The sequence below is a fragment of the Marmota marmota genome, unplaced genomic scaffold (assembly GCF_001458135.2).
Source record: "Marmota marmota marmota unplaced genomic scaffold, marMar, whole genome shotgun sequence".
NCBI classification, from domain to species: Eukaryota; Metazoa; Chordata; class Mammalia; order Rodentia; family Sciuridae; genus Marmota; species Marmota marmota.
Genome location: NW_026000229.1, coordinates 42,282,049 through 42,306,758, shown reverse-complemented (window position 1 = coordinate 42,306,758; position 24,710 = coordinate 42,282,049). Strand labels below are relative to the sequence as shown.

General features: G+C 32.8%; 1 protein-coding gene across 6 annotated transcripts in view; it reads right to left on the bottom strand.

Moving 5' to 3' along the window:
- Positions 1 to 24,381, bottom strand: part of Dph6 (diphthamine biosynthesis 6) — a 165,697-nt gene extending 141,316 nt beyond the window's left edge. For 3 of the 6 annotated variants that reach the window (XR_007343917.1, XM_048793514.1, XM_048793516.1), the window contains exons 1-3: positions 24,228 to 24,381; positions 21,039 to 21,133; positions 17,055 to 17,248 (exon numbers count right to left, since the gene is read on the bottom strand). Coding sequence is in view for 5 of the 6 variants with exons in the window: in XM_048793514.1 (XP_048649471.1) it covers positions 17,055 to 17,248; positions 21,039 to 21,133; positions 24,228 to 24,250 (312 nt within the window). In the remaining variant the exon portion in view is untranslated. Of the gene's footprint in view, positions 1 to 17,054; positions 17,249 to 19,935; positions 20,049 to 21,038; positions 21,134 to 24,227 lie in introns of all 6 variants that reach the window. The other 3 variants (XM_048793518.1, XM_015480846.2, XM_048793517.1) reach the window with 2 other exon arrangements.
- Between the last annotated feature and the right edge of the window lie 329 nt (positions 24,382 to 24,710).

Below are 24,710 nucleotides of genomic sequence, written 5' to 3'. Positions count from 1 at the left end.
TCAAATTACTATGATGAATGTTTGATAAAACTTGAGATTTACCACTGGGTAAAACAAGAGGTAGCCAATAATCCTAAATGAAAACTCAGAATGGTCTTTTGTTTTCTTTGTTTAAAGTAAAACTGCTAGTGAAAACCAAGAATGTCTACTTAAGAAAAAGGGGTCTCTTGTCTGAGCAAAAATTAAATTTAAAAATCTTGCTTACCTGAATATTCAAAATCATCTACATCTAGCTACTATAGGCTAAAAGACTATAGAGGGCACTGTTGCATCAGCTTTGAAGCTTTACAATAGAAGTCTTTTTAAAAAAGAAAAGTCTATAATTTCTCTAAAGGGTAAAATGCATCGAAATTACTAAGCCTAAAACCCAAAATGTATGTTTTTCAAAAATAGGCCAGACTTCGATGAGAAAAAAAACTTAGCAAAAACAACTGTCAAATTGAGAACACTGCACTGGACATATTTTGCATTTCCTTTTGTTGTACTTTCATGAGAAAGGTAACTAATCATAACACCTTCTTATCCATTGGAAACAGCACCCCATTGCAGAATCCTCTTCACAATCAATAGGAAAATGAATGTGGCACCTCATGCAATCCTTCCATAATTCTATCAAGAGAAAGAATGTAGTCTGTTTGCATACTTTTGTCTAAAAGGCCAACTCCATTTGTCCCCCTTTTGGGTAAAATGACAGCTACAGATCAATCATTCTCACATGAAAGTAAACACACTGGAAAAAAAAAAAGAAAACTGAAATCCTCACCTTTAAAAAAAAAATTTAACACACACTCAAAGCAAAACAGAAATGCAAGTTTTTCTTCAAATTTACACATTTAGGGCTACTAACTGTGCAACAGTACCATGATGTAAAATAAATGTTACATACAATAGTACTCAAGAATCTTGTAATACATACCAATAATATTCAATTAAACTCCCATATATTTTCTGTTACATCGTTCCTGTTATAATTCTTTGAACCTAAATTCAATGAAATGCAGTGCAAAAGGGTTTTTTAGTACATGTTTGTAACATATACAATAAGACCAGTACATACAACATAAAGCTTCTATTACATTACTATTTAAATTTTTCCACTTGTTTATTCACCAAAATTTTAAATTTTTTACACTATAAATAACATAAAAGGAAAAGGAAAATCAAATTTTTTCATTTGGAAAATTTAAAAATAATGTTCTGAATTGCTGAATCTCTAGAGAAACATATATTAGGCATGAGAATTATAAAACTATGGCCCAACAAATTAGAAATAATATATAAAATGAGAAAGGAAGATACTCCATTAACACAAATCAGACCACTACCTCACATAGTAAACAGATCAACATTAATACAGGTACCATCATAAAACTGAGACCTCTAATATAAAATTCTGAATTACCTAGAAAAACAGTATGCAACACATTTTGTCACTCTTAGACTTCCAGAGAGATTAGCACCTTCTCTGAAATCAAAGTTCACTCAAAGTGCAAAACTGTGAAAGCGTAAAAAATTCCTCAATAATATGTCAACCCTCTTATAATTCAAAAGGAGGGGAAGGGGCTTTAGATGGTATGTAGATTTATTTTATTACAAAAGCCCCAGTTTAACAAGTTGTTTTCAGCCAATAAAAGTCAAAAGTAAAGGACTGTTAAAAGTCTCTAGTTCTGACTCTAACCTTTAACTTATTAACTTAACCAAAATGGTACTTCACATTGCTCCCTTAAATTATTAATTTATGAGTTTTGCTTAGTCTCCTCCTGAGGCCAGACAGTCTGTAGGTATTTTCAATGCAAGTAAGTAAACAGAAAGCTTTTATAATGGTCTTATAATATACTAAACATAATAAGACAACCCTTTTTTAATGAATGTTGAATGCACAATCCTATGAACTCATGTTTATATAAATGGACTATATAATTTTAAAAATCTGTAAGATCCTCTAGGAAGATAATACACAAATTCAGAAAAATCAAACATAAACCTATTGGCTTTTATTGATCTAATAAAACAAATATAACAGAATCAAAGTGCTAATGTGACTAAGACGACTCACATGTAGTCTCAAAGAAATTTAAAAGAAACTATCATAAACTGTGAAAAAATGTATTTGCAGTACTGTTTTTGATCTACCATAGAATGTGAAAAAAAAATCAGGTAATGTCTTTTTAATATTTAGGATTTTTAACTGGATATTTTAATTTACTATTGTAGAAACATTGCATATTAAAATCAGTTTTGGTTAACTAATTTATGCAAAGCTTGATTGTGAGCATAGTTGCTAAAAGGATGTAGCATTGTTGATTCATATACAAGCATTTCACTTAACTACACTGGATAATAGCAGTGCTCCTAAAGGAGAATAAAAAGCAAAGTGATTAGCAGTCATTACTCTTAATTAGTGCTCACATTACATTGCTTGGGATGATTCTCCTTTAAGTTGAATATTTTTGAAGGTTTGCCAAACCTTGCCTAGGTAAGTATTGGGATAAGCCTTCAACTACCAGTAAGCAGAATGAAAAACAGGGACAGATCAGTATCTAATTAGTATGTCTTTTTAAACAGGAAAAGGTTGAGGGGAATGAGTAAAACTGGAAACTCATACTTCACATTCTGCAATCTCACTGATAAAAGGAGGAAATGTGTGTTTATCAAACTTGCTGTGAGTGCACAGTTCATTTGGAGTCCTGTAAACAATTGCCTGGCTTGCCCACTTGCAAATGCATGTGAAAATCTTGGGAGATTCAGAGCATCATATTCAGCAAGCAAGGTCATTCTAGTGATGCCCTGGAAATGGGAAATTAGGAAAACGTGGCAATCAGAGGTTTAGGACTGACCAGAAAAAGCCCTGAGGCTGGCTTCCCATCTTTCACCACCAGTCAGGCTGTCTGCTTATTCAGTACTAACACAACAGCATGTGAGCGAAGTACCTAACAGGGACACCGGTTTTCTTATTTAGAAAATACTAGACATTTGTTGTAGCAAAAATTAATGTATTAGTTAATTAAAATTAAAAATAAATTTTAAAAAATCTCTCTAACACAGCATTTAAGAACCACCTCTGAAAGAAAAACAGACGCCTCATGAACCTTCAGAAAGGACCTAGGGAATGGCTGACATCCTGTTGATTATCAAGTTTCCTTTCCCCTATACCATTCTGGGAGTTATTAAATAGCAAACAAATCTTCAACAAAGAAGCCTAGAAAGAAAAAAAATGCTCATTAGAAGAAAAATATTTAAAAACTCAGTTGTGCAAAAATTATATAAGTATTATTAATACTGTCCACACAGAGATTTAAAATACATCTTTCATATATTTGTGCATATTATTATATAAATACCATTTTACAAAAATGTTATTATAGGGCTGGGGTTGTAGCTCAGTGGTAGAGCACTTGCCTAGCACATGTGAGTCACTAGGTTCGATCCTCAGCACCATATGAAAATAAATACATAAAATAAAAGTATTGTGTTCATCTACAACTAAAAATAATTTTTAAAAAATATGTTATTATACAGAGTACTTGGTAATCTGATTCCTTCTCTTAATAACATATACAGATGCAATTTTATTTTTATGCTATATAGCATTCCACTAAATAGATATATCATAATTTAGATCATTAATTACTTCTAAATTTTCAAGTATATCTTTAATTATTTCTTTAGTATAAATTCCCCAAAGTGAAATTGCTTGGTAAAAGGGGTATATATTTTTGTCAGATGAGTTCTGCCAAATTACCTAACAGAAAGGCTGAACCAATTTATAGGGTTCCTGGTAGCACATAAGAGCACCCAGTTTTCCAAAACCAATATCATTTCTTATTCCTTCCAAAGTGACAACTTGCATTTTGAGTTAGTGAAACTGAACATTTTTTTTGCCATTTGAATTTATTACTCTGTGAATCCTATATTGAAGCTCATTAGCATGAGCTTTATTCATATTAGCTTTTTATTATCAAGTTCAGTTCATATGACCACTCAAAGTTAGAAGAACTTGGATAAGATTTCATTAAGGTCAATACAAAAATGGCTATGAGACCAATAAAAATGTTTGAAGGAACTAAATTATAAAATGTTCAAAAAGTAAGAGCATGGATTATTTACCAAATGATGAAGATTCTCCCTTCTCTACCTCCCTGCAATAGTACTTCCTAGAAAAGAGACAACAAAGGAACTGATCTTAAAACAATTTCAATGGCTCCATAATAAATCTTGTAGAAGGTAGCAAAGAAGATTTCACAAAGAAGAAAAATTAGTGAATAAGTTTTTAACTTCTTCTGATTTTTAAATGTATTTTTAGAAATATCTAAGAAGATCCAAATTAACTGCCCCTTGGCAAGATTAGACAGGCTCAACTTTGCAGCCTATTTAGCAACTGCCCATTGCAAAATCGTTTGAGCCAGTATAGGAAGTGATTACTCTGTGTGCACTGTAGAATGCTCTAAATAAGTATGATATAATTCTGCAGGTGGTGAGAGGGATTTACATACAGGAGTATAGAGCTCCATTCTACCACTTTTGAATTTCCAAAAAGCCATTTTTAAAATTTTTTAACTTTTCAAATGCTCTTTGGTAAGTCTAAATCCTCTAACCTCAGTTCATCTAACTTTCAAATGGAAGAAATGACTAGAGGTTTTTTACAAATAAGTTAGTAGAAAATGCACTGCTTAATTTTAAAGATAAACATGATGCTAAATCCTAAAAGAATATGCCAAAATAAACTTTAATGGACAAAAGCATGTATTAAATTGCAATCTTTGACATCTTTGGGTTCACCTCTTTATCTCCTTTTTAAAAAGTCCATTCCCCAGTTTTACTCACATAAGGAAATGAGTTCAACATGTCTCTTGAAAAGCTGAATTATCTGACTGAGAGAGTCTAAAAATGACTTGGGAGGGTCAAAAATTATAAGCAACAAATGTAGAAGGATAAATTCAATTCAATCTATAATATAAATTTGTCCCCATTAAAACTTCACAATTTGAACGATGACTATTCTTTTTCTTCTCTGCATTAACTTACTAATAAAGCCAAGAAGAATTACACTGATCTCAATGCCCACTTGCAGCAACTATTTAATATTAATACCCTAATAGAACTTTGTATGCAATGAGAAAAATGACTTAACTTTACTGAATTATTTTGAAAGAAAGGAGAAAAAAGACCCAAGACTGACATTAGGTTGATATAATTAAAAAAAAAAAACAAAACTACAAAATAAATTAATTTATATAGCATCTTTTAAAAAAACCTTACAAAGGTTCTCATTTTGTTCTCAATGAGGGTGAATTAAAAATGCTATCAGGAAGATGATATGCAAAAAAAAGGAGTTGAAAAGCAGAGGTAGTTTCTAAATGAAGTGAAGAACAAATTCTGACAAAAGTCTAGTTTAGGTGGAACATAGGTTCCTTGTAGGGGAATCTGGGAAAAAACAGAAGATAAATTAAAGTCATTCCAGAGCTCCTAACAAATCAGTGGTAAGCAATGACGATTTCTGCTGAAGAGAGAAATGTGATTAGATCTACCTTTTAGAAAGATGAACTTTGTAGGAGTTTGTAAGATAAATTACAGAGGCTGAGAGATATCACACATAAAATATAAGGGGTCAATTAATTTATAAACCAAAACTAGTTTTAGTCTGATCTGATGCCCCAACGGCTACAGACCCTATAGAGATTTCATATTTTGCTTGATTTACCAGTAAATAATTTTTCTGTGCAATTACTATAATAATTTGAATCCCATCTACATGGGTTATTATTATATTTTTTTAAAGAGAGAGAGAGAGAGAGAATTTTTTTAATATTTATTTTTTAGTTTTCGGCGGACACAAAATCTTTGTTTCTATGTGGTGCTAAGGATCGAATCCGGGCCGCACACATCTGCCAGGCGAGCGCGCTACCGCTTGTGCCACATCCCCAGACCGGGTTATTATTATACTAAAATACATTAATATATACTTTGCTTCCTTCTATGAATCAACATTAGGTGCTTTTAAGAAAAAAGATAAAATATCATAATTCACTTTGATTATCAATGTTGCCCAGTGAAAGCTGTATAAATCGGCCATGGAAGTATTTTACAGGTACCTTATACAGACTGCTTGTTAATATTTCAATACCATCGTCAAATCCTATAAATTCTTCTCTAATGTCCTCTGTTTACTTTTCCCATTCTTGATCCCCCAGTTGCTATCTTTATATATAACCTTTCAGTGAGCCTATTTTTCAGTCTGAACCCTGTATCTATAAAATTGCACTTCTCTAATCTAATTCTTGCCTTATTAGTAATTCAATCTGATGATCATAAAGTTACCTTCCAACTCTACAATTCTATAACATTCCTTTGCAAATTCTTCAGGGTAGTGGTTTTCAATTTTGTTTGACTATAAGAACTTGTCTAACAATAAGATAATATAATTTAACATCCTAGCATATACATAATGCATGTGTATGCGCGCACACACACACACACACACACACACACACACACACTCCCTTGCCACCCACATTCAATAGAGTTCTGGAAGTGTTAGTCAGAGGAATAGGCAAGAGAAAGAAATAAACGGCACACAAATAGTAAAGGAGGAAGCCAAATTAAGCCTGTTTGCAGATCATATGATTTTATATATAGAAACACTAAAGAGATCACCTGAAGGTTATTAGAACTAATAAACAAATTAAGAAATGTTGAAGGATACAAAAATCAACATATAAAATCAGTAGAAATCATGAAAACAATCCCATTCTCAATAGCTGTGTGTGTGTGTATATATATATATACACACACATACTTTTTGTGTGTACATATGTGTATATATGTAACATGTATGAAAAAATTTAACCAAGGAAATGAAAGACCTCTACAATGCTAATTGCAAAACACTGATGAAAGAAATTTAACACCCACACCCACACCCACACAAAAAAAATAAATAAATAAATAATTTTTTAAAAAAGAAAGAATTCCCATGTTCACGGATTGGAAGGATTAACACTGTTAAAATGCCATACTACCCAAAATAACCAACAGATTCAATACTATCTATATCTACATCAAAATATCAATGACATTCTCCACAGACCTAGAAAAAAAATCCTAATATTCACATGGAGGCACAAAATACCCCCAAATAGTCAAAGATATCCTGAGCAGAAACAGCAAAGCTCTAAGCATGATAATACCCTATTTCCAGATATACTAAGAGAGCCATGGTAACAAAGCAGCATGGCATTGGCATGAAAAGACACATATGAACCTATGAAACAGAATAAAGGATCCAGAAATAAATCCACGTATATCCATACAACTGATTTTCAACAAAAGTTATATATATCATATATATATTATAGAAAGCAGAGCCTCTTCAATAAATGGTGCTTGTAAAAGTATACCATATGTACAGGACTGAAAATTAACCCCCATCTCTCACCTGTATAAAAACCAACTCAAGATGAATCAAAGATCTAAATATAAGTCTTGAAAATATAAAAACCACATAATGGAGATACATCAAGACATTAGTAGAGGCAATGATTTTTTAGATCTAACCCAAAATCACAGGGAACAAAATTGAAAATAGATTGTTGGAATTATACCAAATTTAAAAGCTTTTGCACAACAAAGAAAACAATGAAGAAAATGAAAAGACAACGACAGAGTAGGAGAAAATATCTGCCAACTATTCATTCAACCAAGGAGTAATATTCAGGATACACAAGGACCTCAAAAACACCACCAAAAAAAATCAAGTAATCCAATTGAAAAATAATCAATCTGAACAGGCACTTCTCAAAATAAGAAATACAAATGGTCAACAAATAGGGAAAAATGTTCAATATCATTAGCCATTAAGGAAATGCAAATTAAATATAAGATACCACCTGACTCCAGTTATAATGACTATTATCAAGAAAATAAAATTTAGCAAGTGCTTGCAAGAATAAGAAGGAAAAAAGAATGCCTACACACTGTTAATGGCAATGGAAATTAGTAATATTATAATGGAGAAAATGGTAGCTCCTCCAAAGCTAAAAATTGAACTACCGTATGTTCCATTTACCCCACTTTTGTGTATATATCCAAAAGAAATGAAATCAACATACCAAATAGTTATCTGCATACCCATGTTTACTGAAGAAATATTTACAATAGATAAGGTATGAAATCAGTCCAGGTGCTCATCAGAAGATGAATGGACAAAGAAAATATGTTGAATATATATGTACAATGGAGTATTATTCAGCATAATGAAGAACAAATTCTGTCATTTGTAGCAAAATATATATAACTGAAGGAATCAGATTAAGCAAAATAACAAACACAGAAAAACAAGTATTTCATGTTCTTTTTCACATGTAACAATTTAAAAAGAAAATAAATAAACAAATCATCCTGAAAGAAGAGAGATACAAGGGATTGGAAAGAGTGCAGGTAGAAGAAAGGTAGATGTATGTATGCATACATGGAAATATCACAGTAAATCCCATTAATCTATACAATAAAAATTAAATTGAAAAACAAACACTGAATGTTACACAAAATAATAATTCATATTATTTATTATGTATAATGCACCTTGATATTTTCTATTTTATTCTAGTTTTCATATTTTTTTTTAAATTGGTGTGACCCACAAAATTGAGTTTGGAAAATACTACTACAACAGCTTTCCATTTACTGAGATTTCTGACCTAAAAATTTAAGACACTCTCTTTTTTGGTTTCAATCAACCTTTACAGAAATATTCTCCCTACTCCTCAAATTCTGAATGCTACCCAAATTGAACCACTTTATAGTCCCATAATATCTCATGATTTCTTGCTTTCATGACTTTGGCTGAAATCTGCCCTTTATTTGCAACTTTCTGTTAACTATTCTGTTATACCTGCCTCTTTAAAAATACAAACAACCTTCAAGAATATCACATGACTTCCCCTGTAAGGCCTTTTCTGATTCCTCTCCTGATATTTTCTAGTCTGAATCTCTATAACCCTCTGACTAAGTACTCTTATGGCAACTGTATCTTGTATTAGTTTCTCTATGCATGTATCTTATCTCTTAGGGGTCTATGGGGGAAAGAAACTATGTCTCATACAACTTTTTTATTCTCTAGTATTAATGTTTTGAATTAATGTTTTCTGAATAAAGACATAAAAAGTCTATAGGAGTAATAAAGGTAAAAGATAATCAGTCAAAATCAAGTGGGACATCATTTTGATGTACTCAGTATTTTCTCACATCTATATATCACAGAAAAAAATCTTATTAAATCACCTCTTACTAAAAAAATTTACTGCAAATAAATATTTAGGCATATCACTTGTTTTATGACTATTTTATGATTGACACTATGTATTTACAGATTGAAGAATTTCCCATTTAAAAAGGCAAGTCAACATAAAAGATAAAATTTTAAGATATAGCATATTGTTGTATGACCACAAATAAAGTCCTGTGTTTCAAAAGTGTGAAAAGATAACAACAAAGGAATCGATCTTGGTAATGTGTTCTCTGTCTTTTAATCAAGAATATAGCAAAGACAGGGTAAATTACGTCTAGAAATGAGGTAAAAGACTATAGGACAGAAACATATCTAGCACTTCAGACAACACAACTCCAGAAGCAGACACCTATGAAAGGTTTCTCTGAAAATAAATAGTAGCATATTCAGGGGCAGGTGTAGGGGGAGCCAACAGGACATAATACCAGAGTTGGAAAGCATAAAAAAAGAAAAGTCAAACATACTCAACACACTTTCAAATATAAGGTAGATGATTAAATAGAATAAAATCTAGTTTGTAGAGGAAAGGAATACAGGGTATGAAAGTCAACTGGTAAATTGAGATGCACTGTGTTTTAGTCAGCTCTTTCATTGCTGTGACCAAAGTATCTGACAAGAACAATTTTAGGAGGAAAAGTTTATCTAGAACTCATAGTTTCAGAGGTCTCAGTCCATAAAAGGCCAGCTCCATTCCTCAGGGCTCAAGGTAAGGCAGAAAATGATAGTGGAAAAGCATAGCGAGGGGAAGTGGCTCACATGATGACCAAGAAGCAGCAAAAGACTCCACTTGCCTGACACAAAATAAATATCCTAAAGGCATTCCTCCAATGACTTGTATCTTCTAGCCATACCCTACCTGCCTTTTAGCTAGCATTCAGTTAATCCCATCAGAGGATTAATTCACTGATTGGGTTAAGGCTCTCATAACCCAATAATTTCTCCTTCTAACCTTCTTACATTCTCTCACAAATTAGCTTTTGGGGCACAAGTCACATCAAACTACAACACACTGAATCAGGAAAAAAGATAAACAGAAAGAATATGTATGTTTATAGATAACAGATACATGCAAAGAATAATAAAAGTGAAGAAAGATCCAAGATTGAGGAGACAGAATGAGTTTTTCCAAAAAAGAAGAAAGTCATATTTTCTAGGCTTTAAGAGGAATCTATAGATGAAGTCTCTGGATTTGTAATAAGTTTAGGAACTATAAGAATTACAAAATATGTTCCAGAATTTTATTGTCAAACAGATTTTCTATCATGTGTATCTGATCTTATCCTCTGAAAGGGCCAGAAATGGCACAGCCTCAATAAAACTGTACCTGGAAGTAAAAATGACACTGGTCTGTTGTAATGCAGACTCTTCCCATTTGGAGTCCAGAATCAATACTAGAAAAGAATTTCTTACACCAAGGAATCAGGTTTAATGTCTAAAATCTTGGGAAATAACAGGGTTTAAGGTAAGCTGTGCAGTGCTAAAGTGCCCGGAACAATCTGTACAGGGTTATATGCCTATTTAATTACACTATGTCTGGGTCTTCCTTGCAAGTCAGTCTAAGGGCCATCTTAAGTTTCTCCCACTCCAAATCCTCCATATTTGTCTCAAAGTAACTCAACAACCAGGGTATTTCTCCCCCAAGATTTGAAGTGAAAAGAGACTCACAAAGTAATTTTTTGCCATAAGCAGGTTTTTTAAAATAAAGATGCCAAAATATTTTGAAAAGTGTCTGCTCAGCATTTTCATAAGATAGTCTGCAACTGGAAATTATTCTTAGTACAGATCGTGGTTACACTGCCAAAACTGATAAAATACCTTATTTTGAAAGCTTTCACTATGATGCCTATTCACTTAAGCCTCTAGATAAAAAGCAAACAGAATCAATTTACCACTGGTTTTATATCATATATTGAATGTGGTGGTTCCCCAGCATTATATAAATTATTAGTTAAAAAGTAATTTGTGGGGCTGGGGTTGTGACTCAGCAGTAGAGCGCGGACCTAGCACATGAGGCCCTGGGTTAGATCCTCAGCACCAAATACAGATCAAACAAAGGTATTGTGCCCACCTACAACTTAAAAAAAAAAAAAGTAAATTTTGGACTTAACTATTTTGTTCAACAATTTTTTAAGAGCCTGCTAGGCACCTGAGATACAACACAGAAGAGCACTGAGCACATTTTTTAATTGGCCCTTTCAGAGGATAAGATCAGATACACAATCTAGCAAGAGAGACAGCCAAATAAATAATCCTAATACACTAAGAACCACAGTAAAGGTATAGACAAACTGCCATTAAAGAAATAGGAAGAAGGTAAATTAAAGCTGGTTTCACAAAAGGATATGAGGTAAGAAGGGGATCTTCAGGAGAACAAAGAAATAAGAATCCAGAAAGGTACAGGTAAAGACTCAGACCTGAAAAAGCAATCTTCTAGAAACCTAATTAGTTCATTATAACTTGATCCCAGAGGCTTATATGGGAATGCCAAGATCAGACTCATAGGAATGCAAGGACCTCTTCTTAAAGGGTCTTCTGTGTCAGGCTAATATGTGGGTTATTCAAGCATTTGTATAGATCAGTCGACAACAATATAGTATAAGAGCTGGCAAGTTGACTACTTAGAAGACTTGCATAGCACATAAGAAAAAACAGTTGTGGTGAGAATGGGGGACAAAGGATTGGATTTTAGAAAACACAGAAGTATTATCTACAGGTTCTAGAAATCTAAAGGTAGTGGTTGAGGTAGAGGTGGGAGACTGAGAAAAAGTAAAAGTCAAGTAGGGAGGACCAGCCTGATTTATACTTGGAGATTCATGATTTCCTTGCTCCTAGAAAATGTGGTTCCAGTAATCTTGACTCTATCTCTCACTACAGAAATGGCAGATAATCAAGGCCTGCACAGTCAAATGAAATTATTTACTTAAAACAATGCCTGGCTCATGAATGATAAGAGCCAGGTTAAGGAAGTCTTGAGGTATTAAAGAAAACAGAGCTTTTCTTACTAGATTTGAACCAGGAAGACTTATAACTGGGAGCATTTCTCTAACTATAAAGGTCTCAACTGAGAACAGAGTCAACAGAAAGGAGAGGCTAAAAAAGAAACAGAAAACCAACAAAATAAGAAATTAGACTTTTATATTTTGGTCCTATATTTAGTTACTTGAAGCCAAACCTCCTTTTAGATTATTGCCAATAAATTCTCTTTTCATTTAATACTTCTTGAATGTGACTTTCTTCCCTTTAACCAAAATATTCTAACCAGTATAAAGAAAGAGCCAACTGATATTTCCTCAAAGCATTATATTAAAATCTAGTTTTTAAATAAAACCAGTCATTTATTTATATTTCTTTCAATAGAAAATATTCCATTTAAAAAAGAAGAGAAAAAAAGGCAATTATTCATACATTATTATATTCAAATTACTAGAAGAATTTTAAGGTCAATATGAAGATAAGAAACTGCAAGAGGAAAAAAACAAAACAAAAAAGAATAACACCAAAACTTAGAAAAGGAAGACTGAAAATGAAATGAATTTAATTTAAGCATATTAAATATAATATATTAGAATGACGTTAACACAGGTTTCTAAATCATGAGATTTCATTAAAATGAAAGCAAAGGTACAATTCCTCAAAAACAAGAAGAACAAGAGGGAACCATCAATGCTAAAGGATTTTAATTAACTTCTTGAGTCAGAAAGTAGATGAAAGAATGATGACTGATAAATCGGCACAGGAAACTATAATCCACTCTTTGTATGGAAGAGAATAAAATCAAGAAAGGAACAAAGTTAGGCTTGGTATACTCCAGGTATAACAAATATGAAATGTTAAGACTTTAAAAAAACTAAATCAAAAGCATTTATAGTCAACTTTCCTCTTTCCTTATTCATATATTTGAATAGGCAACCAGGACATCTGAGAAAAGCCTACAGCATGAAAGTAAAGAAAACATGAAAAAAGACCTCTGAGAAAACACTAATATTTCAGGGAAGAAAGATAATACTTAATATCTCTTAATCATATTTTAAGAAGGATGTAGGAATTCTGCCCCTAAAGAGAAAAAAGTTATTGTAAAAAAGATACAATCAATGAATAAGAATAGTTTATGACTATTGAAAAATATAATTGCTAAAATTTAAAAAAAATCAATAAGAAAGTACAGAGTTTTTAAAAGTAACTTTTGCAGAATGTACAAAAAAGACTCAGGTATGAAAAAAATGTGAGAAAAGACAAGGCACAGGAAGATTCAATTTTCTAATATTTGACCAGTAAGAGTATCAGAAAAAAGGAACAGAGAATATATCAAAAGGAGCAAATTATCAAACAAATAATGAAAGGGCACTTCCCAGAACAATCTTTATACTGTACTTCTATTGGCTCTGATATTTTTTGTGTGTCAGATTTGACATCAAGTAATCTTCCTTAAAAAAAAAATGAAATAAAAAGTTAAAGAAGTCCTAGGCCTTTTACCCATACATCTTTCTATGTGTAAGGAAAGAGTTATCTTCTGCCAATTACCCATCATCCTAGCATCCTTCTATTAGGACCAACATTGGTCAACACGTATCACTATAGCCAGAAGAATGATCTGTTGTGACTGATTTTCACCAGGATTACATGCCCATGAATCATCAATGAGGGAAAGAAGACAGGGATATGCCACTAAATAGGGAATTATGGAAGGGATTCAGGAGAAGAATCCCTCAATGTTCAATGTGGCAGTATTGTGACATTGTGGTACACCAAGTATAAAGACCCAATCATAAAAGTTAACAGAGAACAAAAACAAGTCACATAAAGATGAACAAAAATCAAATCAGAATCAGGAAAAGGCTAGGGGACAGTGAGCAGTGCTTTCAATGATTTAAGGAAAAAATTAATTTCATCCTCAAATTCTAAATTCAAGTTAACATATAAATAAAATGTCCAACCGAATGGGAATATCTCCAAACTACAAGGTGTGGAAAGTACCCTCTCTGAAGAAGTTTCTTAAAGATGATCCCACTGAAGTAAAATTGAAATAAAAAAGAAGAGGACATCAGAGCCAGAGGAAGTAGCTCCAAGCTAATGGAGAAAAAAAAATGATATGTTGATACTTAAATGTTGTTTATAGAAATATGATGCTTATGCATGTCTTTTGAAAACTTTCATATTGTTTATGTAACTTAAAAAGAAAACTCACACAATCTGAAAATTACAGAATTTTCAGAATATAATATAGGTTATCTATAATACCAAATCAAACTACTTGAGAATCAAAGTTACATTTCAATATTACAGAAATTTTAAAGAATAAAGAAAGAGTAGTCACATAAAAGCCAGAAATTTTGCAAACAGCTTGAGATATATATCTGTCAGTTACCTGAAGGCTTATTACATTTCAATTAGTTTTTATAATTTCTACAAAACAGAAAATTTATAACACTATAAATTATTCCAAGTTTTCCTCTCTTATTTTGAGTAATCAGTAAATTAAATTCCTTGTAAAATAGAAAATCACCCAGTCAAAAACTAGCTCTAATATTTGCGTGGGGCAAAGAGCTAAAGAAACAAAAATGAACTTAAATATGAAAGTCACATAACTTAAATAAATAAATGTTTAAAATAAAAATAAATCTAAATGTTTTCAATGCTTCATTAATATTTAAAGGATTAAAATGTAGCTCTGTATTTTTCTTAGAACAAGTGAAAATAACTTGAAAAATTATAGCTTTTCTAGATTAGTTTTTCCCATAATTACTCAATTATTCATTAGAATATGCAGGACCTCTATGGATTTTACCATAAAAGCCTGGTTGTACAATGTCTTTCACAAAAACTATATATTTCCCATATTTATGTCCTTAAAATATCCTATAGTAAAATTAATATTTTTATACAGAAAAAGAAGAAACTATTTAGTACCAGACAACTTGATAACATCTCTTTCAACTATAGTTATAATTATCATGCATGAAATTCCAAAGCAGAAGTTGTCAAGATTTAACATTAGCATTAATTTATGTCATAACTGACTGTTACTATAAAGATAATGGCAAAGCATCCATTTCCCAAAGACAGCAGGGATCAAAAGGGAAAATTCTTCTTAATTACTACTAATCTGGCCATTTTTAATTAAATTGATTAGTAATTTATTATCTTTCCTTTTCTTGCAGGGCTGTTATCACAGAGTTTCTCCAAAGTTACTAAGTTTGTGATTTTTATTGTAACCCAATTACTTCTGAGTTCTACCATTTTGTAAAATTGGCTTATATTTCAAAATTTCTTCTGCAATTTCTGTGTACCCTGAAAAAGAGATTTTGAAAGTGCAGGATTTGCACTCAATATTTCACATCTCAAAGAGAACATTGTTGAAATTATAATTGTACATTTTGTAAAGATGCCTGTTAAAAGCAGACTCTTATTCCTACACCTTTCTTTGATAATCAAAATGTTGTAATTAACATATATCTCCCCTATGATTTCCTTTGAAAAGCATCTACTCCTTGTCCTATCTATAGTTAAATAATAAATTACAGAATTGTTTTTTCTATCAGTTTTTTAAATAAAAATGAAACATTTCTGATATACAAAAGAACCACTTTAATCAAGCAAACTTTAAAAGAATTTCAATGCTTCACATATTTTTCAAATCAAAATCCTAAATTAATATTAAGCTCTAATTGGTATCAAATTTAAAGTTGTTATGAAATAGTGATTTGAGACTAGAAAATTTTCATAACACAGGTTCATGATAAAAATTCTGAAAAGGCTGAACTTATCTGAAGCATGAGAAAATAAACTGCAGTGTCTCCTGGTAGAGAAACAAACAAGAAATCTTTTTTCCTTTCCCTTATGAAAATACTTTAAGATATCCAGGAAATATTGGTCTAAATACCTGTATCATCAATATACCTCACATGATTTGACTATAGCTGACTGGATAAAAATTCAAATTTAAGAATAACATTCAACTGTATTGGAAGAGTTGGCTATCAATGAAAATGAAAAGATAACTGCTCAAGACAAAATCATCTCCATTAATTAACATTACTGAGATTAATCCTTATTAGATACATGAGCCTCACACTTCATACTTCTCTCCTACATTTTGTCTACTGAAATTAATTAGTGCCAAACAGATACACATTACTTAAACATTTAATTCAAACTTCTTCCACCAGATTTAAGCAAGGCACAGTCTCCTACTTGCTTTAGGTTTACTTAAACTTTGTCTTATGAGGAAGGTCTTACTTGATCATCAACTATAGTACCACTCCCCAGCCATGCCCTGCCACCAGTTGCTATCTCCTTGACTCTGCTTCATTTTTCTCAAAGTACTTTTCAACAGAAAACATGTTATTTGTTTATTTTCTGTCTTCCATTAGAAAGTATGATCCATCAGAAAAGGCCTTGGTCTGATTTGTTTATTGCCCTATCCCAAGTGCTTTGCACCATAAGCGGAGCACATAGTAGACATTCTAAAAATATTTGTTAAAAATACAATTGAATAGCCATTGGTTTCAATATCCTAAGGAAAAAAAAATAGTTAAATATCATTTGACAAGCCTGGATGTCAGACTATATCTAAAGTTTCATTTTTAAATATCCTTTAGTATAAAGGCATAGTAATAGTTTTTTTCCTATCCTGAAAAAGATAAAAGATCCTTTCAAAGAAGAGTTGGGCTATTACGTTGTAAATTATTTACTACTAAATAATTCAGCAATTTAAATTTACAAAGTTACACACTAAATTGAAAAAAATGTAAAAGTTCATTCTGCATACCTTAACAAGTTTCAAAAGTTCATAGAGATCTTCAACCTCATCACCTTCACATTTGGTGTACACTTGTCCTATAACCAAGCTCCTTCCTCTTATGGTTCTGCGGTAGAGGGGAAGAGCCATTGCTTCTGCATACAAGTCAATGGCTTGATGACCCACTGTCTGATACATGTAGCTATCCAGTTCATCAGATCCCACTGAAACAATTAAAATGGAAATAATCAGCAAAACAAATTGAAAAAGTGGATTTAAAATTCTATGTAGGTTTTACTGCTTGAAGAGTAGTCAACAGACTTAAAAGTTTAATGACTCTCTCTGCATTTATGGCAAAACTATATATAAAAATTGCAAATTTGGCTGAGTGCAGTGGCAAATGCCTATAATTTCAGTAACTCAGGAAGCTTAGTCAGGAGGATTGCAAGTCAGAGGCTAGTCTCACCAACTTGGCAAGGCCCTAAGCAACTTATCAAGACCCTGTTTCAATATTAAAAATGAAAAGCACTGAGGATGTCGCTCAGTGGTTGAATGCCCTTGGGTTCAAACTCTAGTACCAAAAAAAATTGCATATTTGTCCACAGCTGTATTTATTTCATACCAGTGCTAATAATCATCTATACTGCCGATTACAAATAAAATTATATATAAATCTTAAAACAAAATGCATCAATGTTTAAAGAGCAATGTAACCAATAAATTTTGATTACTTTATTCAAATTTTGATTACATAAAAGTTCTTAAAAATCATTCTAGGTGATTCACAAAATTAGAGATGTAGTAAAAACTTTTATTAATAAAATATCCACTTAGTTAATCAGTGACAAATATTTGCAAAAAAAATTATATGTTCTTGATGTATTTTATATTCAGTACTTCAATAAAACATATACAAATTCAATATTGACAGAATAGTTGCAAGTATGTACAGAAACATGGCAACTGAGACTGTTCAATAACACAATCACTGGTTGTCACAAGATTCCACAAATAACAATATGCATAAAATATTCAATGAGTCACATCAGATCTTATGGTGGTGATATAAATGAACATAGAAATATGTTAGAATAGATGGGATCTCATAAGTTTATAGAAAAGGAATACTGAATATACACAAAGATTATCTATAAATATATTCATCAACTTATTATTTATACTAGATTGAAAATTATGGTTTATTCATATAGTAAAATACTAGGCATCCAGTAATATAAGTATATTTTCTAAAAAGTATTTTCCAAAAAGTGTTCTGTAAAATATAAATCCCATAATATACCAATAGCTATTAGAGGAAAAAGAGACTCCATGTCAAATAAATTTGTAAAATATGAGAACAAAAAATGCTAAATAGATGTCTTCTGTAATTCTTCCCATATAATATTCTTTTAGGCCTTCTAATAAGGGGAAAGAGAGTGAACTATCTGTTAAGTTTATCTATCCACAAAAATCTTACATTTCATGGAGGTATCTGTGTTCCAAAGAAGACTTAAGGAAAATGCTGTTGTAAAATAATATTAGTGACACAGAAAATATTCACAGTATGTTTAAAAAAAGTTACAAAAAATTACTTTGACAGATATACATGTATGTATGTATGAACATATACCAAATAAATCCAGTTTTCCACTTAATGTGGAAATATCCTATCAAAAGGAATGAATGATATTTTAAGTACTCTTTCAACAATCAAAACTGTTATCATATGCCATTGCACTTTGGCTCACCAGGTTAGGTTTCTGACCCACACATCAGACTGGCTTCTTGCAGAATGGAACTCATGTGGTTATTAGAAATCCTCCTAGTCCCACTAAAAAGTAGAGATAGATAGCCAATGACCTGAAAATCTTTTAGCCTATCTCTCAAAGTTAGACTGGATCTCTAAATGTATCCCTTAATTAGTGTTAAGGGATACAGATATATTTATCCTTTTATTTATTCAAAGAAATTTGAGCTTTTTAGCAAGAAATATCCTAATGTTGTTATAATTAAAACATTTTACTGTCTTCAAAGACCTAGAATATAATTTTTCTTTAAAGTTTCATTTAGTCCAAACCACAATGTAACTTTTATTAGTGGAAGCTAAATAGCAACAATGGGTGTGACATCATATAAAACCAAAAGGCTTCACTGTTGCCTGAAGTACCTCTATTAAAACACCACAAAGTTCCTACTAAAAATTTAAAGAAATGGTTTTGTGAATTTTATGACAAATGCATGTCATCCCATGGATGTAAATAAATGCCTTTTCAGACTATCTATTGAAAATTCAATGTCATGAATGCCTTTTAACTAAGTCTATTCTGCAGTCATTCCTTACTGCAGTTGCTTTTATAACTCGTTTCAGGGAGAAGTCATTCAATGAATCATTCAATGATTCCAACTTCCTGATAACTTTAAATCAATATTGGCTAAACTCTCTCATTTACCAATCCACATTAATCTGTTCTCTTCTATGATAGTTTCAGCTGATTTTTCCAGCTTTTTACTTTACAATATTTTAATTCTTATTATTGAAATTTTTTTAATCACTAACACTATTCTAACTAAATGCCTCCATTTCACTAACAGGTTGAATTTAAAGATGTACTTTCTTCTTTTATAAGATATAGGTTACAGTACAGTTCTTGATTACCCTAAGAGAGTTTTCTCCTTCTTGATTTTAGAATTAGAAGAGCATTTAAAAAACAAAACAAAAAAAAAAAAACTCACTACTTAAAAAAAAAAGGTAGCTATTTCTCATGGAGAACCCTCAAAGTGTGTATTAACTCCTGACTCTCTATAGAATATGTTCTACTTCTTTTTATAAAAAACTTCTGATGTCTATTTTTCCACATTGCTTCCAACATTACTTGGGTCTTGGTCACAGGAGAAAAGAAAATTCAAATACCTGACTGAAATAACTGCTCTCTATCCCAGAGCTAATTCAAGTGTGTTCATTATTCATTGGTCCATCAACAAACTCTTGAGTGAACTCTGACCAGGGTCATAGTCCTTTCCCAACTGCAAAGAAATATTCCACGGAAGATGAAAGTTATGAACTCTCCTCTCAAAAATTATAATCAATTAACTTGGGGTTATAAGGCTAAGAGAAAATTAATAGAAACAACTATAAAATTAGATAAAAATAGAAATACTACAGACTGGCAGCCCTGAGAAGAAGGCACAGGAGAAAGGGAAAGAAGGAAGAAAAGATGGGAGGTAAGGAGGACTGAAGGGAGGAAAAGAAAAAAAGGGAAGAAAAGAAATATTCTCATTCAACTAAATTTGCAGGATACCTACTTCACACCAGAAACTATAATTAATGTTTTCGCATATATTACTCATTTAATTCATTCTAAAACAACAGTAAATGAAAAGCATAGAGTATGAAAAAATATTATGTATGGGGATGATAAAAACATCTTATTAGAAGAGACACATAGGAAAGCAAAAATTGTAAATTAGGCCAGTGCTAATCTTTTCTCCCTTACATTTTAGCAGTTTAATTATGTAGATGTAACAAAAGAGTAAAGCAAATTTGTGAGCATATATATTTTTTTAAAAAATTCTAATTGGGGGAATAAAAAGAAAGAAAAAAAGGGGAAAAAAGCCAAAATGAAACTGTATCTTACCTATCTATATATTGCCTGCAACACTTGGAAATAAGGTGTAGTGGAATGGCAGTGTATTCTGAAGTAAGAAGGTTCATTCAAGTCTCAGCTCTGAAAAGTTTATGCTGGCTATTTTACTTTGAACAGACTTAAATTCAAAAGCTTCAGTATTCCAATCTACTAAAAGTAAGAATAATAATGCCTCTTTCTAGGAGTTGTTATGAAGATTAAAGGACATGTAAGTAACAACAATGATTTCTATGAAGAATTGAACATCTTATCTGGCTAAATATTCACTGGTTCTTTTTTTTCCCCCTCTGTCTACTGCATATAATAAAGTGCAATTCTGAATCTGAGTTTCAGTCACTTGGAGAACTTCTTAATAAAATCATAAACTTACCTTGGTTTTCATCGGGTCTTAGATTTGCTAAAGCAACAATCTGATGCCCAGCAGCAATGCACTGCATCATATTGTAACAGCTGTCTTTCCCACCACTAAAAAATAAATTAATAAGAGAGTGAGAGACAGAGAAAGGGAGAGAAAGCATATATAAACTATCAGGTTACTGACCATAATTCAACATAGAATAGCTAGATATCAGAATAGAACACATTATTTATGCAGATTTTCCAAATTTATGAGGGACTATTTCATAACAAGAATGCAATAAGACACACATTAATTTCCATATCATAAGCAAATTTATCTGAGTACCAAAGGTTGCAACTTAGGAGATCTTATAAAATTATACCATTATAACAAAGAGCATTCTAAATAAAGTATGTTAACTCCTAGGTTCGTGACAGTGGTTTCATTAACATAAAAAGTGCTTTACAAATAAAAACACTTAAAAACTTACATCCTAGCTAAATACTTATTACATATACTCCTTAAACAAAACCCCTTTAAGTTAAAACTAAGCCCCAATTTCATGACAAAATGTTAAATACATGATTTCAGATTCTATAGAGATGAAACACAAAATGCTGAATTATTCTAATAGACATCAGTACTATGAGCACTTCAGCTACCACTGTATATATACAACTAATTTCAGAACTTCTCAAGGAGTGGGAGCATGCAAAAGACAAAGTATAAAAAAGCCCTTGCTCCCTCTCATCAGATTCAGATATTCACCTAAGTAGGTCTTTCAAAACTTCCCCTGTTGTATATCACTAACTCTATTTCCCCAAATAAAAAGAAACTAATTCTATCAAATATAAAAGATTGAAAAGTATGCATTCACAATCAGAACATAACCTTACAATTTATTTTAAAATATGCTAACATTTTATGTATGGTTTCAAAGTATTATTTCTCAAGTTGTGTTCTACAAAACACAAGTATCCAACCAAATGTTAACTGCTCTGTAGGATTTCTCACCTAACATACACAGTCAAAGAACAAAACAGTGTTCAAGGGCAAACAACTTTGGGAAATGCTGACTATCTTACTCTTAAAATTTCATGAATTATGTAAGTACAGTCAACCCTCCATTTCTATGGGTTCCACACCCATGGATTCAGTCAATTGAAAATATTTGAAAAATTGCTTCTGTACTAAACATGTACACTTTTTTGATCAATATTCACTAAGCAATATAGTATGATAGCTATTTACACTGTTAGGTATTATAAGTAATCTAAAGATGATTGGAAGTTCATAGGTTATATATAACATTGAGGCGTTTGGCGCTTGCAGATTTTTGGTATCCATGGAGAACCTGGAACGATATCCCATAAATACCTGGGCATGACTGTATATATTAAGTGAGAATTCCTACAGACCGGAGATTTAGTTTCCAACTCACAGATACTAAGCTAAGTTATTCATTCTGCTTGGGTTTATATGCTTCATTATAAAATTACAGAACAGCCTGCTTCAATGATACTCAAGGTGTTATTCAATTGTAAAATCTGATGACACTTGTTTATGTATCAGGAATATAATGTTCTATGGTCTAAGGAAACATAACAACCTCAGTTTCAATTATTCCCTAAAATGCACACACATATCCTACCTCTGTTATATAGCCATACACACACAAACAAAATCGCAGATTCACTATGTTCAAATCTAAATGCATATATCTAATACCGAATTATATATAGCATATATAATAAATAATACATAGGTATATGTATATATAATCTCATAAGCATATGTATATACACATATGGTTTTGTATTCATTCTTATGGCATATCTAACATTTGTATAGCTATTAAAGTTTAGCAAGAGTTTTCCAACATTGCTTTCTTTAGTAAATTATTATAAACACAGTATATGTACATTACAGAATATTTAGTGTGATAGACTACACAGATCTTCTCCCCACCAGTAAGTCTAAGGTTGTGTATTACTTTAATCCTTAGACTTTTGTAAAAATGACTGTGGATGTGAATTGTTCGTTTCCTGGGCCACTTTAATTCTTAATATCTCTAGAGCAAATGAAACCCACAACGTTTACACCTTAATCATTCCCTTCACATGGGCAATTTACTGAATAACAATGATTAGTGTGACAGTACAGTCTAGTTTTCTAAGAATGGCATTGAAGTAGGAGAAATTGGAATGTTTCAGTCACTAGAGGGACTGGAATCTGGAGTCTTTAATTGATCAATTTTGTCAACTACTATCAATTACGTAGAGCATTGAATTAAACGTTATGAAATCTACAAAATCTCTGAATGTATCATTGCAGTATATTTCAGATCCAAATCTCATAAAACAAATATTAGCCTAAATTCCCTTTTGTAATATTGCTAGTATGTTTCCTTTTGCCTCAATTTATAGACTGAGTAAAGAGACATGTAAACTGGCCTGGTTTGGGTTCATTTATCTATATACCCAAACATGATGGATTATCATGTACTTTAAACTCCTTTTGGTATATTTTAACATATCACTAGAGCAGCTACGAGCATCCGAAGCAACTGCAACTAGATGTACCATAAAACTGGCACAATTCCTTTTCCATCAGGAGAGAAAAGATTCCCACTCTGTACTTGAGCTCCAAGACAGAAACATGAGGATGCTATAAGCAATCCACCTAGCTCAGGTAAGCCATACAAGTAGGTGACCTTACTGGAAAGGGCAGGGCGGAACCAGAAAGCCTAGGGAGAAAGGTAGGACACCGCGAATCGGTGAACTTATGGGGATCATTGAAGAAAAAGAAAACCGGGAAGAAAGGGGCAGGAGTTAATTAACTGAGTACGTGGAATCAAGCAGTGGCCTCATAACTTCAAGGCCAGTACGGCTTTTAAAAATCCGCGGATGGCCACTCTGGAGTAATTAAACCAGCGCCTCTGGCGGTGGGACCCAGGCGTTAGGACTTTTTTTTTTAAAGTTCCCCCAGGTGAATCCGAGTGTGTGGGCACAGGACCCGAGGTAGTGAGCGCTGGAAAGGCGGAGCGCAAGCCAAAGCCGGACCTAGCAGGCCGAAAGCTCCGCCTCTTCCTGAGGTGCTAGGAGCCGCCGAGGTCAGAACCGCGACCGGACCCCGACCCCGGCTCGGTGGGCGCCAGAGGCTGCAGGAAGGAACCAGAGGCAGACGGGGAAGAGGGAAGCGGCTCCGACGCCCGGTTACCTGATCAGGGCCACGACCCTCATGCTGGGTGCAGTGCGCGTGCGTGCGGCGGGAGGGGCGGGGTCAGAGCCGCAGCTGCCGCTGGAGTGACGGCCAGGGCCTCACGCGGGCGTTCATTCCACCGCCTGTCCGCGGACTCGTGCTGCTCTCCCTTCTACTGCTCGCGGGACGTCTGGGCGCTGAGGGTATGCTGCCTCCGCGCCTCCGCGCCTCCGCTCTGTAGCAGACGCGGCCCGGCCCCCCTCCCAAAAAATAATGTTTAGGCACAGCATAACCACCTAAGTGAGGGCACTGAAGCTGCCGGGAGAAGGGCAAGGCCTGTCCCGCACCTTCGGACCCAGGTGGCACTAGATATGTTTCCGTTAGAGGATGTTCGAAGTCACATGTGCTTAAGAGATGAAAGAAGGAGAGGAGGTTTGCCTTCCTTCCTTCCATCCTTCCCTCAACCACCCCTACGAAACTAGCTACACACTTTAGCTATTT